The sequence below is a fragment of the Anomaloglossus baeobatrachus genome, chromosome 6, assembly GCF_048569485.1.
Source record: "Anomaloglossus baeobatrachus isolate aAnoBae1 chromosome 6, aAnoBae1.hap1, whole genome shotgun sequence".
In the NCBI taxonomy this organism is placed as follows: domain Eukaryota; kingdom Metazoa; phylum Chordata; class Amphibia; order Anura; family Aromobatidae; genus Anomaloglossus; species Anomaloglossus baeobatrachus.
In genome coordinates this window covers 488,703,672-488,719,747 of record NC_134358.1, presented here as the reverse complement: position 1 = coordinate 488,719,747, position 16,076 = coordinate 488,703,672, and the positions used below count along the sequence as shown (strand labels likewise).

The following is a 16,076-nucleotide window of genomic DNA, read 5'->3' as shown; positions in this document are numbered from 1 at the left end:
ATATATATATAATATATATATATATATATATATATATATAATATATATATATATATAAAATATATATATATATATATATATATATATATACACAGTATATAGAGGGAGAGATATACATAGTTTTTAAAATAATAATAATGATAATAAAAAAAGTTTGAATTGCTGATTAAATTTTTCCATGTAAAAAACAAAACAAAACAAGGCCTCACGCAACTTCATTAATGGATAACTAAAAAAAGTCTGAGTTTCAGTATGTTTTTGTGATGAGTATTTTTGCAGTGGTTATCAATGGCACCAGATTTGTTAGTATTTTTACAACTCAACAAAATTAAGAATCCAAGTATGCAACACCTTTGGCTGTGAAACAACCCATATCATCAGGCTTCCGACACCGGACTTGACAGTTTCTGCAATTTCTCTATAGGTTAGCCCCTTTTTCCGTTGTTTCTTCCAGACTAATTTGCACTTTTTAGAGCCTACCCTATTAACTTTTGTCTCATCGCTCCAAATCACCCGTTTCCAATCTTCTACTGTCCACTTTTTGTAATTTTCTGCAAACTCGAGCCAACACTTCTTATGATGATATTGAAGTTGAGTCTTCTTCACCTTTTTTCGGGCCACCATTCCAGACTTGTGTAACGTGTGTCACACAGTGCTTGCATGGAGGTCTGTGATCTCACTATTACGAAGCATACGAGCTGCCTCCACTGCTATGTTTGTCACACCAGAACTGATAGACCTTGTGATGAGCTGACTTGTTGACTCCAGTATTTTGCCTGTACATCCACCTCTTGACTGTTGAATGGATGGACGGACTTCATTTCGTTTTCTTCCAACTGTTATGGCCTCACATGATGCAGTTTGGCCATTTTCACCGGTAGCTGAGAGACGCTACCGACGACCTGGATGATGCTGTTTCTCTTTTCTTGAGAAATTTTCACGGCTGCTCCTTGATTCAAACCAGTGACCTTTCGCTTCCTAATCAACCTAATAACACACTGAGCTATTAGGGAAAGTGAGAACAGCTGTATCCTGTTAGAGTATTAGTTTTTGGCCTGGGCGATGTACACACTGCAGCCTATCTTTGCTGTAAGTAATACTTAATTTTTGGAGGATAATTATTCCTCATTTTGTTGCTATTTTTATAGAATGTGAGAACAGGTTGTAATTTGTAGTATATAGGAGGAAAAATATTTTTCCACCACCAGGACCAAAACAGTAAGGGTACTTTCACACTTGCGTTCAACGGAGTCCGTCACTATGGAGAATAGCGCAGTCCGTTAATGTACGTTATTCTCCATAGACTTGTATGGATGACGCACTGTAACGCAAGTGTCAGCGTTGCATCCGACGGATGACGCAGCGTCGTTATTTTGACGCTGCGTCGGGCGGAAGTAACGCAGCATGTAACTTTTTTTGAGCAGTGGAATCCTTTGGATTTCACCGCGCATGCTCTCTCTGGCTCCCTGCACCCGTAACCAGGGTACACATCGGGTAACCAAGGAACCCTGGTTACGTGTACCGGGAGCCCGACACTTCCCCGCTTGGCTCCGCCCCCTCCCGCACTCCATATGTATACACACACAATCGCGCACCACACACACACACTCTCACACTCACTCACCTGTCCCCCAGCGATGCAGTCCCCGCGGCACTGACGTCCTCAGCCATGCCAGTCCCGCTCGGCTCCACCCACTTCGCACTCCACCCCCCGCTCCTGCCCCCCGCACACATTGTCGGCAACCGAACGATCAGCTGATCATCCGGCGGCCGGCTACTGTGAGTGATCAGCTGATCACCCGGTGGCCGGCTACTGTGAGTGAGCAGCTGATCACCCGGTGGCCGACTACTGTTAGCGATCAGCTGATCACCCGGTGGCCGACTACTGTTAGCGATCAGCTGATCGTTCACAATAGTCTGCCGATGGTAAAACTGTAAAAAACCCAAAACGGATTGCGTTGTTTTGCAGCATCAGTTGTGCCACTATATACAACACATCCGTTGCATCCATCACACAACGCAATGCAACGGATACCGTTCAATGCAAGTGTGAAAGTAGCCTAACAATGCAGTGACATGACAAGAATCTGCATAACTAATTATATGCTAAATAGTTGCAAGTCAAATTTATGCATGGGATAGCCAAGATGATTGTCTATAAAAATTAAGGTAGTCTTGTGTTCAAAGCTGTAGTGCACGGTGAGATATGGAGCCTGAAAGTCAAAAGTTCAAAACATTGTTACCCTTTTACTCGTCACTGAAGTAGTAAAATTCTCTAGTCATGGGTCCAGTAATGTTACACAAATTGTTTCACTTTTTATTAATTGAGATATCTTATACACCGGAACTTTCTATCGGTGTCCTATAATCCTCTCCTTAAAATACATTTACCCTCGCTAGCCTAATTACCATGGGTCTACCTTCTAAAAGCTGGCAGATGAACTAAAATGGGGAGACAAAAGGGCGCAATAGGGTCTTACCCGATATAACATATGATGTTAGAGAAGGTACAGTAACACTCACCTGGTGGGGTTGTGCCAGTCACAACTCCTTCAAAGGCATGTGAGTGTCCGCGTGGTTCAAGCAGCGGCCCCGTAGGCACGATATAAATATAATGGTGGACAGAAGAAAAACGGGTATATGCCGCGCTTAAAAACCACTGAGTTGGAAGTAATATAATATTTCTCTTTTTTCTGTTTTTAATCATTTTCTTTTTTCCCTGAAGAAGGAGACGGTCTGTTGTCTCTGAAACGCGTAGGAATGCTGTAAATAAAAGAGAAATATTATATTACTTCCAACTCAGTGGTTTTTAAGCGCGGCATATACCCGTTTTTCTTCTGTCCACCATTATATTTATACCTTCTAAAAGCAGCAGTGCATTTTCCATACTATGTTTCTTTCCAAACATATCACATGAATAACAATTTTTTTTTCTGGTTGTTGTAACAATATGCAAGAGATGTTATCTAAATAAAAATGCAATTTGTGGCTTTCACTGTAAATGTATCTGTTAGAACGTTTACTTATAAAGACAACCCCTTTTGAAATTGGCATTTTATCTGTTAATTAGCTGGTAGTCAGAGGCTTTAGAAACTACGAGTGAGCAGTTGTTGTCCCAAGGGGAGCACTGGCCACCCATATCATATATGAAGAATGGTACGAGTGCCGGGCCATGGGGGCTCCGCACTCCTTCGCCAGAGACAATCAGAGTGTGTGTGTGTGTGTGTGTGTGTGTGTCTTCGGGTAGGGTATGCAACACTTACTATTTCTTTTGGTTGGTGTCCATCACCCCGCAGCCGGTCCCTGCAGTAGACAAGCATCAGAGTACTCCTGGCATACCAAAACTTGAACAGTTTATTTTTTCTACACTATAACAGACATAGCCTCACTCATCATGGTTCTACGGTTACTGTTCCTTTGGGGTACTCTTACTTGACCTATCTCCGCTATCTTAGAGCTAGTCCGCAAGCTGCTGGGCACCTGTGTCTCCGTTCCCCGACGCTTCTTCTCACAGCTGTCCAATTCTGGGCCCCGATAGCAGTCTAGTCGTGCAACTTCCCTGAGACCACTGAGGTGAGCCATAGGCTCCAGACCTTTAAGAGGTACCTCAGGGTCCCCGACTTGCTCCTGACACCATGCCACTTCTTTACTCCTCAAACCCTTCTGCAGAACTCCCTCTCACGGGGTCTGTCTCTCTAACCAACCCATTGACCATCTGTCACTCCTCTTCTATCTTACTGTTGCTCCTACCTAGCCTCTAGGTGGCGCTGGCCATTACATAGTCCCCAGCTCTGCCACCTCGGGGACTCACACTTTACTACCATTAGTGTCATTTTACCATATACATTTAGCAGCTTATGCTGTACCTAAAATACAGACAAATGACAAATCGACAAACAGTAGGGGGTGGGGGGTGCGACCACCTCCTACATACACACCATCTGGAACTGCAAGAGCTGTTTGCTCTCTTCCATTGCTATTGGGCGGATTCTAACTAGGGTATTCCCATTTATGACATCCATGTTCCATAATAATACATATGAAAGAGGGCTTGTCTTGATGACATGACTCGTTTTAAAGAGGACTTGACACCAGATCAAAAGTGACCAATTTGTGCTTTAATTTTATTTCCATTGATCCCCTGAGTATACAGGTTTGGTTGCTGTTGTTGTTGTTTTTAATCCACCATACGGTTCTACAAATGTGAACCTTTTTGTTCGGGGCTTCTTTTATGGTGTTGACCAAGAGGGCGTTTGCTCGGAGTAATAATTACAGAGCAGTCTTAAGGCATGCCCCTAGAGAATCCTGTGAGCAGTTTTACATTGGTAAAAAACAAAATCCAATAAAAAAAAAGTACATTTTATAAAATATATTATTCACACGTCACTCCCCCATTGAAAAATTTGCAAACTTCCTTCTGTTTGCAATAACTCAATGAAACAACAAAAATGTAAATGATTTCAAAACCACTATTCTAACACGTTTCTGTAATTGAACACATAATGCCACTTTCAATAACTACAGCCTCAGAATTATTCACCCCCTTCATGACAAACTTCTTGAGTACTTAATAGAGCACATTTGGCTATTATCACCTGCTGTAAACATGATGCATAGTCAGACTCCAACCTCTGACAGCATTTTTAAGGAATTGTAGTCTATTCCTCATGGGCAGTGGACTCTAGTTCACTTATATTCTTGAGTTTGCTCTATTTTTTTTTTTCTCAAATCCAACCATTCATGTGCCAACCGATTGCATTTATGCCAATAACATATGAGTGCTCACGTGACAACTGCCGGAATTGCCGGAATTTAGAAAGGAAGGGAGCAGAATCCTTACAGTGAGTATATTCCACATTTTACAATTTTCAGTTATTTATTTTTTAAAAAAGTTTAAAAAAAGCAATAAATATCGCTCAACTTCACAATTGTGTCCCACTTGTTGTTGATTCTTCACCATAACATTAAAATTTTTATCTTCATGTTTGAGGCCTGAAATGTGGGAAAAGGTTGAACAATTCAAAGGGGCCAAATACTTTCGCAAGGCACTGTAGCTCGGGGATCTGTTCCTGCTGTTTTTTAGGTTATATATTGATTATAATTCATGCTGCCATACTACACATCTTCTAAATTTTAAGCTCACTGTAAACCTTTATAGATGCATAAATATTCTGAATGAATCAAGCACTGTCCATGTAGCAGTTCCCGCCAGTCACTAGATGTGAAAAGTTATTTAGTGGTCAGGGCCAAGGACTCAGGCAGATGAAAAGGAGGTGCTACAATGTTATTTTTAGGAATGACGAGCTTCTTCTCTTCATCCAATGTCACATTTGTTCCTGACCAGCTTTCCCATGGGTTTCTTAACCTCTTGTTACAATTCTCCTATGTAACAGGAAATAGGTGGAGAGGAACAAACAAAAAGTCAGCAAATCAGTCACACACATAGTGGATTGTGATTTGGGATAATTTCATACAGCATTGTTCTGGCACACTCACTCATTGAGCTTGTGCCCTGTTCTTCGTAGTCTTCTAAACTGTTGCATGATATATTATGAGTCCTAAGTGAACTTGCCACCATTGCCATGTCGTTCGACTGTGGATTTAAGTATTTATTTGCTTTTTCTCCAACCCTCAAGGCCGGAGTTATGTGCAAACTGAATGGACGAGAAGAATTCAGGCGCATTGATTTTGTACAGAAGTTAACCAGGGATCAATTCTTGCCATCCGCAGCCAAGACACCTGACAGGAGGGAACAACAGGTAAGTTTTATTACTTCTTTTATAAAAAAAAAAACTTTTTTGTAGAGTGAAATCAGTGGCTATGAATATGGGATCATAGAAATAATAAATATAAGGAACACATTTTTAATATTCATAATAATTATGACTGTTGTGCTGTGTTCTGATTGATGTCCTGTCCGTCAAAAATGTAAAGGAAGATTATTTATTTTTACACTCATGCTTGACAAATTAGACCAATGTTTATCTCGTTATTTGTATATGGTTCAGTAAGTTTGCAAATGCTTACCAGTGTATCGAGGCGGGAGTCCTGAAAATCCTTTTATTCCACCGTTGATCATAGGTCTGTCCTTTATCCTTTGCAGTCCCTTAGCATGTAGGTTGCAGTATATGTGGTTGGTATGTGGCAGAGGTTATATAATTCATTCTTCCTACTTTTTCTTTTTCTCTTTTAATTGCTTCTAGTCATTTTCCACAGATGTTGCATTTGTAGCAAAGTTATGTCAATGTCATCTGTTGTGTCAACTCGTTCAGCAGCCCTATATTGGCAATTCAGTTGTTTAGCCTCTAAGGCATGTTGTGAGCAATGAGTTAGGATAAAAATAATGTATTTGTCCAGCCTCATGGAAATATATTCATTGTGTGCAAGCAAACATTGTTCCACTGTAAATCATCAGGTTAAGGTTGTCATTATATTGTAGTAGTAGAATAACAATAGTGGTAGAGTACGATCATAGTATGGTAATGGTATGGGGGACTATGATCTCTATTCTTTAAAGAGGACCTGTCAGCAGGTCGACAGTGGCCAGTTTTTGCTCTTCGGTTATTGATGCTGCTCTGCCGATTTAGGCAGTTTTTGCTTTTTTTATCTTTTAAACCCCCATATATTTTCATAAATATGGGTCTTTTTATCTATTTTTATTTACGGTTTTATTTGCACAAATCATGTGTTTTTAGGCTATGTGCGCACGCTGCGTTTTTTTGACGCTGCGTTTTTGTGCGTTTTTGGCCGCTAAAAACGCACCTGCGTCGAAAAAACGCATAAAAAAACGCATGCGTTTTTACCACAATTTGGTGCGTTTTTGGCTGCGTTTTGCTGCGTTTTTTATCTCTGCGTTTTGCTGCGTTTTTCCAATGCATTGCATGGGCGGAAAACGCAGAAAAACGCAGGAAAGAATTGACATGTCCATTTTTTTTTTCAAGCTCAAAAACGCAGCTTAAAAAAACAGTTGTGTGCGAACAGCAAAAATGAAAACTCATAGACTTTGCTGGGGAAGCAAAGTCATGCAGTTTTGAGGCCAAAAACGCACCCGAAAAACGCGCAAAAACGCCGCGAAAAACGCACTGTGCGCACATAGCCTTAGGCTGCCCTGCAGTATTACTTTGTGAGTCACTTATTGTTAAAAACAATAAAAATTTGCACTAAACAAAAAGGCCCATATCTCTGGATCCATATGTGGGATTAAAAAGAACCGAACATGGAACACTCAAGGGAAAAAAGGGCACAAACTGTCCACTTTTGATCTGGTGACAGGCCCTCTTTAAAGCAGCGATCACCGAGCCGATGTTGGCGACCGCATGTGGCTACCTTACTGTAGGCAGCTGTAAACAAAACAGTATTTCTAATACTTCCACAGTCAAAGTCACACAAGTGACCGGATGGTACACGATTGTGAATAGAGGAATTAATGTGTAATTGGTTGTTTATCACTTGTCAATGTTGATCTACTGTATTGTAAAGCTGTGGTACACAGGATGATTTATCTTTATGAAACAGGTAAGTAAAAGCAACACACTAATTATTAAAGGTCTTTTCTATATGTTTGGCCTCTTTTCGAATGGTCCAGTAAACAAATGATGTGAATGTCAAAGTGTGTGAAAGCACATGGAGGATATAAATCTGGCAACCATTCCTCACTCTGTATAATCAAGTGTTTAGTTAGCCATAAACTTCACACCTCTCACAGCTATTGCTCCCATAAGTCCCCCATTACCCTGCACATCAGCTCTGCTTATAAACTAAAAGGGAACAAAAGCAAATGGTAGGAATATCTAAGACTTGACAGGTCAGGGTACACACAAACATTTGAGGACTGTCTGGCAATTTTAAAAGGGGTTATTATCTGGTTTAGAAACCTCCTCTTTTGGTTAGTGGTAAGGAATCTCTCATTTGAGTATTCCATCAATTATAGGGAACCTGTCAGGTGAAATATGCACCAAGAACCATGAGCAGTTCTGGGTACATATTGCTAATCCCTGCCTAACCGTCCCTGTATACACTAGCATAGATAAAGGGATCTTTAGAAAAAGTATTTCTAAAGATCTTATATTGTATGCTAAGGAGTGAGGGGACTAGTCCCCTGGGCGTTAGTTCCCCTGACTAGTCGGCTCAATTAGCATGTTAGTATGCCCCTGTGGGCGTGCTAACATGTTAATGAATGTGCAGCGTCATAGGATGATCTCACTCACCGCTCCGCTGCCATCGTGTCTAACTTATGGACTTCAGCTCAGTGCGCATGACCCCGGACTTCCGGTCATGCGCACTACATAAGTTTGAAGCCATGACGCGTACACCTAGCTTCATAGTGCGCATGACCGAAACTCTGAGATCATGCGCACTGAGCCGAAATCCCAGCGTCGGGCGTAGATGGTAGCAGAGAGGTGAGTGAGATCATCCTCTGACGCTGCACATTCATTAGCATGTTAGCATGCCCACAGGGGTGTACTAACATGCTAATGGTGGCGACTAGCCATAGGAACTAACGCCCAGGGGACTAATCTCCTTGCTCATGCTAATCATCATTAGCATAACTTGTAAGATCTAAAGAACTCTAAAGATTTCTATAGATCTCTTTATCTATACTAGTGTATACAGGGACAGTTATGCAGTGATTAGCAATATGCACCCAAAACTGCTCGTGGTTCTGGTGCATATTGGACCTGACAGGTTCACTTTAACAAGAGGGGAGAGAGGTTACTAAGATCATGTCCCACTTTAGTGCAATACCTAGATACCCTAGATAATTTTTTTCCTGGAGAGGGGCTACCGGGACACCAAGTGCTTGTTGACACTGTTATCCTGCTGTAGTATGTGATGAGTAGTGATGAGTAGTAGTAGGGATGAGCGCGCACTACCGTGCTCGGTACTCGTTAAGAGCAGTTGAATGCTTGGATGGCCCCAACTTGAGTACTTGAATATAATGGAAGTCAATAGGGGACTTTAGCATTTTTCCGGGAAATCTTCCAGAAAAATGCTAGCGTTCCCCTTTGACTTCCTTTATACTCTGTTCCTGGAGTTGCGCGCATCCGGGCATCCAACTGCTATTAATGAGTACCGAGCACCCGAGCATGGTAGTGCTCTTTCATCATTACTAATTAGTGGTACTCCAAGCAGTGGGATTTCCAGATATGTCTAGTTTCAGGGGGTCTCCTAACAACAAAAAATTCTCTAAAGTGGACAACATCTATGAACTCCAACAGTAAATGATAAAGGTAAACAACAGAGAAACGTGCCCGCACTGTTTGTCAATCCGCAGGGTATTCTAATTTCCTGGTGATCTATTCCATTTCATCTGGTGAATGGCAGAGAGGTGGGGTTTAGTCTTTGGGCTATAATATAACAATCGTTCTACCCTGCTACAGATCAGAGGGGAGGCATCTACATCAATCCTTTGTCTTAAGGAATCACTCACATCTTCGATTAAAAAATTGCTCCAATTCTCATCCAAAAAAGTGGGACGAGTGAAATCCGTTTGATATTCAATATGTCATGCAAGTGCTATGCGGGTGTGCGATTGTTTTTTCTTGCCTACAATCTGTATGCCATCTGTATGACATGCTTTTTTATTTATCAGCAACTATTATTCTTATTGGACCATTTACAGTGTCTAATGCTACAGCTTGGTAATGTATCTGAAAAAAATGGACACACATGGATAGTCCGTACGCCTTCCGTTTTTTTTTCTCTTGCACCTATAGACTTGCATTGGCGAGTCTCATCTGATACACAACCATACGCAGCATGCTGAAATTTTTTTTTCCTCAGGCCCATTACGGCTGAGGAAAAACGCCCATATCTGCTCTGCCTCATTGAAAAACATTGGTCCGAATGCAATGCGTTTTGTTTTGGGTTTTTTTTCGCATTGCACTTGTCTGTTTTATACACTAGTGGAAGGGAGTCCTCATAGCAAGGCACATGATTTCGAGGAGGAGGACGGGGGTGTAAATGGCTCCTAGGACACATAGCTTACCGTATATTTCTTATTATTATTTCTCAGCGTTAATTGCCATATGAGATAAAGTAGGAGCAAAGTAGAGCACAAACGTAAGGGAGGGATTGCTGGGATTTATGAAATGTAGTTTTCATTTAGAGACAATATATTCTCCCCTTGTAGCATCCTCTTTCTCTTATATCAGTAATGTGGCCTTGGAAGGGCTGATCCTTGTATACGTGGAGTGAACACACAATGTTTTCTCTCATACTTTGCTCTCCAATCTCTGTGTCCAGTGACTTTATCTACTTTCTCGAATTATTCAGCATCTGCAAGACTCCTGCCCGGGCTTACAATATATAACACCGGCCATGGAAATATGTGTGGATGGATAATGTCTTCTGGTCGTTGCTGTGTACTTCTCTTATCCCAGCTCGAGTACATAATTCAGCTGTGTTTTGGTGAGATAACAGCTTTGGCCGTGCTGTGATAGATGCCCAACTCCATACTTCTCATTCATTATTTCAGGCAGAGACGACGCTCTGGCACATACCCGCTGCAGCCCAGACATCAGTGATGGGAAGCCTTTACTTGATTTTCTTTGTCTACAGAGAAGCATTCAGCATTTCGTCTGCCATGATTTTTCTGCTGAATGACTGTTTATAGGAACATATCTGAAGCATTAATCATACATACATTGATGTAAATGTGCCATTGTGAGCATTGCTATGGGTTTGCTCTGTGATTTTGTGTTATGGAGGGTGGCTTGGTTTGTTTGACAGTTTGATATTTTACCCAACAAATACAGCTTTGTGTTCACATGTCGCATTTAGTGAAATGTATCATTCTTCTACTTCTTGCTGCTTTGCAAATCAGTGATAAATCATTACTCCAGGACAGTCTCGCAGAGATCGGGCTCTATTTTGGGATGTTTAACAACTTTCTTATGGACTTTACGATACACAATATGTTACTGTCGTATTGGCTGTTCCTTATAAAATGTATGGGAAATGTCCACTGACTGTGTATGTGCATTGCTACAATTTTCATTTGTTTTAGATTTACTTTGACTACTACTGAGATTCGCCCATGAAAATTCTATAATCTATCTGATACCTGCAGATTATTAGTACCCAGATGCATAACTTTACATTTATCCACATTGGACCTTATCTGTCAAGTGGATGCCCAAACACGTCACTTGGTAATTTTTGAACATCTCTAATAGACTTCACTAATTACTACATAACTTGGTGTCAACCTACAAAATTAGAAACCATACTAGTAATCCCAATCTTCTGTATTCTAAATAAGTAAGGCCCATTTGACATTGCGTCTTTTCCTCAATTCAGTGGCCTTGTCAAAGCTTACTTCCAAATCCTCCCCGCAGAACGGATTGGCATATGCACCAATGGCGCCGTTGACTATGATGATGCAGACGAAGTCACCATGTGCTCTGTTGTGCATCATTTTCTGCTGTGTACATCATACTTTCCATCTCCACATGGTGACGCTTTCTGCATAATCATAGTTAATGGCCCCGTTTGCTTATAGGTCCGAATCCCGTTCTTTGAGGGGGCTTATGCCGGCGTCACATGAGACTATCTATAGTGCGATCGCACCCGCCCCCGTCGTTTGTGCGTCACGGGCAATTTGTTGCCCGTGGCGCAAAAAGTCGTTTACCCCCATCACACGTACTTACCTCCCGGACGACCTCGCTGTGGGCGGCGAACATCCACTTCCTGAAGGGGGAGGGACTTCGGCATCACAGCGACGTCACACAGCTGCCGGCCAATAGAAGCGGAGGGGCGGAGATGAGTGGGACGTAACATCCCGCCCATCTCTTTCCTTTCGCATTGCCGGCGGCCGCAGGGAAGCTGTGTTCGTCATTCCCGGGGTGTCACACGGAGCGATGTGTGCTGCCTCGGGAACGATGAACAACCTGAACAAAGAAGGAGGACCGACATTTTGAAAATGAACGACGTGGCTCCTTCACAGTTGTTCGAAGGTGTCACACGGTACGACATCTCTAACGATGCTGGATGTGCGTCACGAATTCCGTGACCCCGCCGACATATCGCATGATATATCGTACTGTGTGACGCCGGCATTAGACATAAGCCCCGATGGAGCTACTTAACAGAGGAAAAAAAACACTGAATGTGCCACCAAATTGAAAAACAGTGGACCCAATAATGATACTTGGGGTACACTACTTATAACTGAGGACCATTTACTGTACCAGTCATGCACTAGAATTCTCTGGTTCTGGTCCTTGAGCCATTTTTTGGTCTTTATGTAGGTCAGTGTCAAATGTGTTTGCAAAGTCCAAAATACTATCGATAACTGCCCCTCTGTTAAGGCTTGTTTTCATTTATTTTTCATAAAAGCAAATCTGGTTAGTTTGATCCTTTTTGTCCTTAGCAATACAGGTGATAGCCAGCACACTCTCTACCACATACACAGCTCTCAGTCACTGATCTGACCATCCACTGGACCCAAAATACCAGAAGGAGCAGAAGGTTAAATGATTAAAACCCAGGTTATACTGAATCTTTTCTCACAAAACTATGTTTCAGTCTACTCAGCTCTTCCTGCTCTATTACATGGAGCCTGCAGACTGGATTGCATTCTCATGGTGACCAGTTCCCTTTAAGGAGTCAGAGAGATTTTGACTCCCATCATATGATTTAATAATCTCGTTACTTGTCACTAATAATCTTGGATATGTGGACATTGTAAGTTATAAAAGAACCAGACGTACGCTTACATTTGGGGTAGTTGTCCCTCTTGGTGTACAGTTGGATAACGCTCTCTGAGTATCTATGGACAAGTTTTGTAGAAACTGCTTTAAAGGGAACCAACCATCTGGATTTTCATATATAAAGTAAAGCCAGTGCTATACTGGTGCTAGGATGGTGAATGTAAGCATAGCTTTTGTTCAGAGATTGGATGTCTTATTTCAGAAATATGTACAAGTAAAGTTGCAGCAATGCACTGCTATTTGATTGGCAGGTGCAACAGGAAGGGAATATGTGGGTAGAGTTTTGCTATCTATTCCTGCCCCTGTCTGCTTGCCTGGCCTTGGTAGATGCTGAACTGTATGGGCTGTTTCCAGGTATGAGTAATTTCTATCACGTTATAGGGGAAGAAATAGAAAAAAAAATGACCCACATATTCACTTCCTGTTGCACCTGTCAATCAAATAGCAGTACATTGCTGGAACTTTACTTGCACATATTTCTCAAATAACACATCCAATCTCAGAACAAAAGCTATGCTTACATTGTTCATGCTAGAGCCAGTGTAGCACTGACTTTACTTTATATATGAAAATCCTGATGGTTGGTTCCCTTTAATATCATGACAATTGACCCTGGGATGTTGCCAACCATTATTTTCTACTTTGCCTTGCTTAATGCAACCATTTTATTCTGGCACAAAGGCAGGAAACCCTACATGGTAGTAGTGCAGCCTCTGGAGCGGCCTCCATTACTGCTGTTGGAATGAAAAAAATCAGGGTATATTAATATTTGAGGGTCATACAGGTTTTGATACGGATGTTACTGTTCAATACTTTGTAATAACACATCACTAGGTGGGGCAAACTCCTCTTTTGGAACTTGGAAGGATCTGCATCCTGTAGGAGCCAGAATTTGACATTATTGTATGTTGCAATTAAGCAATTTTGGGGGATACTGAAAAAATTTTGTACAGAGTTAGGCCATGTTCACACGTTAAGTCTTTGATCAGTATTTTACATCAGAAGTTTTGATCCAAATAAATACAGAATTGGTGCTTGTGTTTCTATTCTACTTTTCCTCTGATTGTTCCACTGCTGATTTTGGCTTATAAATATGGAGGTTAAAAATTCACCAAATACTAAACCCAGCCTAAAAGGGCTATTTCCATCTCCAAGAACCTATCTCAATGTATACTAGGTGTAATAATAAAATTAGCAAATATCTTCAGTTATAAATGTAGTCTAGTTTTCCTGATGAGTTAGCTATGTCACTTACCTCATGTGCAGGGCATGGCAGTAACTTAGGTATCCATGATTGCAGCCAATAGTATCTAACTGTCCCTATATGTGTGCCCGTAACCTTGGATACCTAGGTTACTGTAATGCCCTGCACATAAGGTAAGTGATATAATATTATTATTATTTATTATTATAGCGCCATCAATTCCATGGCGCTTTACATGTGAAAGGGGTATACATAATAGGGACAAGTACAATAATCATAAACAATACAAGGCACAGACTGGTACAGGAAGATAGATGTCCCTGCCCACGAGGGCTCACAGTCTACAAGGGATAGGTGAGGGTAGAACTGGTTGTGCCGCTCTATATCAGACTGAGGATTACGGCAGGTTGTAGGCTTGTCGGAGAGGTGGGTCTTCAGGTTCCTTTTGAAGCTTGTCAAGGTAGGCAAGAGTCTGATGTGTTGTGGCAGAGCATTCCAGAGTATGGGGGAGGCACGGAAGAAATCTTGGATACGATGGTGGGAAGAGGAGATGAGAGGGGAGTAGAGAAGGAGATCTTGTGAGGATCGAAGGTTACGTGCAGGTAAGTACCGGGAGACAAGGTCACAGATGTAGGGAGGAGACAGGTTGTGGATGGCTTTGTATGTCATGGTTAGTGTTTTGAACTGGAGTCATTGGGCAATGGGAAGCCAGTGAAGGGATTGGCAGAGAGGAGAGGTCGGGAAGTAGCGGGGGGGGACAGGTGGATTAGCCGGGCAGCATACTTTAGAATAAATTGTAGGGGTGCGAGACTGTTAGAAGGGAGGCCACAGAGCAGGAAGTTGCAATAATCCAGGCGGGAGATAATAAGGGCATGTACTAGGGTTTTTGCAGCTTCTTGGAAAAGGAATATACGGATTCGGGAAATATTTTTGACTTGGAGGCGACAGGAGGTGAAGAGGGCTTGGATGTGTGGCTTGAAAGAGAGATCAGAGTCTAGGATTACTCCCAGGCAGCAAGCACGTGGCACTGGGGAAAGTGAGCAGCCATTGACATTGATGGATATGTCAGGTGGGGGGTTGAGTGAGGAGGAAGAAAGACAATGAAGTTTTGTCCATGTTCAGTTTTAGGAATCGAGCAGAGAAAAAGGATGAAATAGCAGACAGACATTGTGGGATTCTGGTTACTAGGGAAGTGATGTCAGGTCCAGAGAGGTAGATCTACGTATCATCAGCGTAGAGATGATACTGAAGCCGTGGGACTCTATGAGCTGTCCCAGGCCGAAGGTCTAAATGGAGAACAGCAGGGGTCCAAGAACTGAACCTTGGGGGATTCGCACTGATAGGAGGCGAGATGAGCAAGTGGTGTGAGAGTGGGAGACGTTGAAAGTTTGGTTGGTTAAGTATGAGGAGATCCAAGATAGAGCCAAGTCTGTGATGCCCAGAGAGGAGAGAATTTGTAGTAGAAGGGAGTGATCAACTGTGTCAAAGGCAGAGGACAGGTCCAGGAGGAGGAGGACAGAGTAGTGTCGCTTGGCTTTTGCTGCGGTGAGTAGGTCGTTAGTGACTTTGGTCAGGGCGGTTTCAGTGGAATGATGGGGTCGGAAGCCAGATTGTAACCAGTCAAAGAGAGAGCAGGAAGAGAGGTGTGAGGACAGTTGAAGATGGACATGCTGTTCCAGTAGTTTTGAGGCATAGGGGAGAAGTGATATGGGGCTATAGTTTGACACAGAGGAAGGGTCAAGGGAGGGCTTTTTGAGGATGGGTGTGATGGAGGCATGTTTAAAGCATGAAGGGAATACACCAGTTGTTAGTGATAGGTTGAAGAGATGGGTTAGGGTTGGGTGGAAGACTGTGGTGAGATTGGGGATGAGGTGGGATGGGAGTGGATCAAGCAGGCAGGTTGTGAGATGTAGTGAATCAGAAGATCTATACTACATTTCTAATTGGAGGTATTTGCTAAAATTATTATTATTGCACCTACTACATATTGGGATAGGATGTTGGAGATGGGAATAACTCCTTTAAGGAAATGAACATTTAATTTCCTCCTGCATCTTATTTACTATGATTGATTGTTTGGCGCTGTGTTCAAAGGCTCTTTCTGGCCAAACAACACAGTTGACTCTAGACTATGACTTTTGCATAATCTTTAATCTGAT

At 42.1% G+C, this 16,076-nt stretch overlaps 1 protein-coding gene across 1 annotated transcript in view; it reads left to right on the top strand.

The window, feature by feature from the left end:
• RAPGEF5 (Rap guanine nucleotide exchange factor 5) overlaps window positions 1-16,076 on the top strand; it is a 421,998-nt gene that overhangs the window by 288,001 nt on the left and 117,921 nt on the right. Inside the window, exon 9 of the mRNA XM_075315391.1 lies at window positions 5,637-5,759. Coding sequence (XP_075171506.1) covers window positions 5,637-5,759 — 123 coding nt within the window. The remainder of the gene's footprint in view (window positions 1-5,636; window positions 5,760-16,076) is intronic.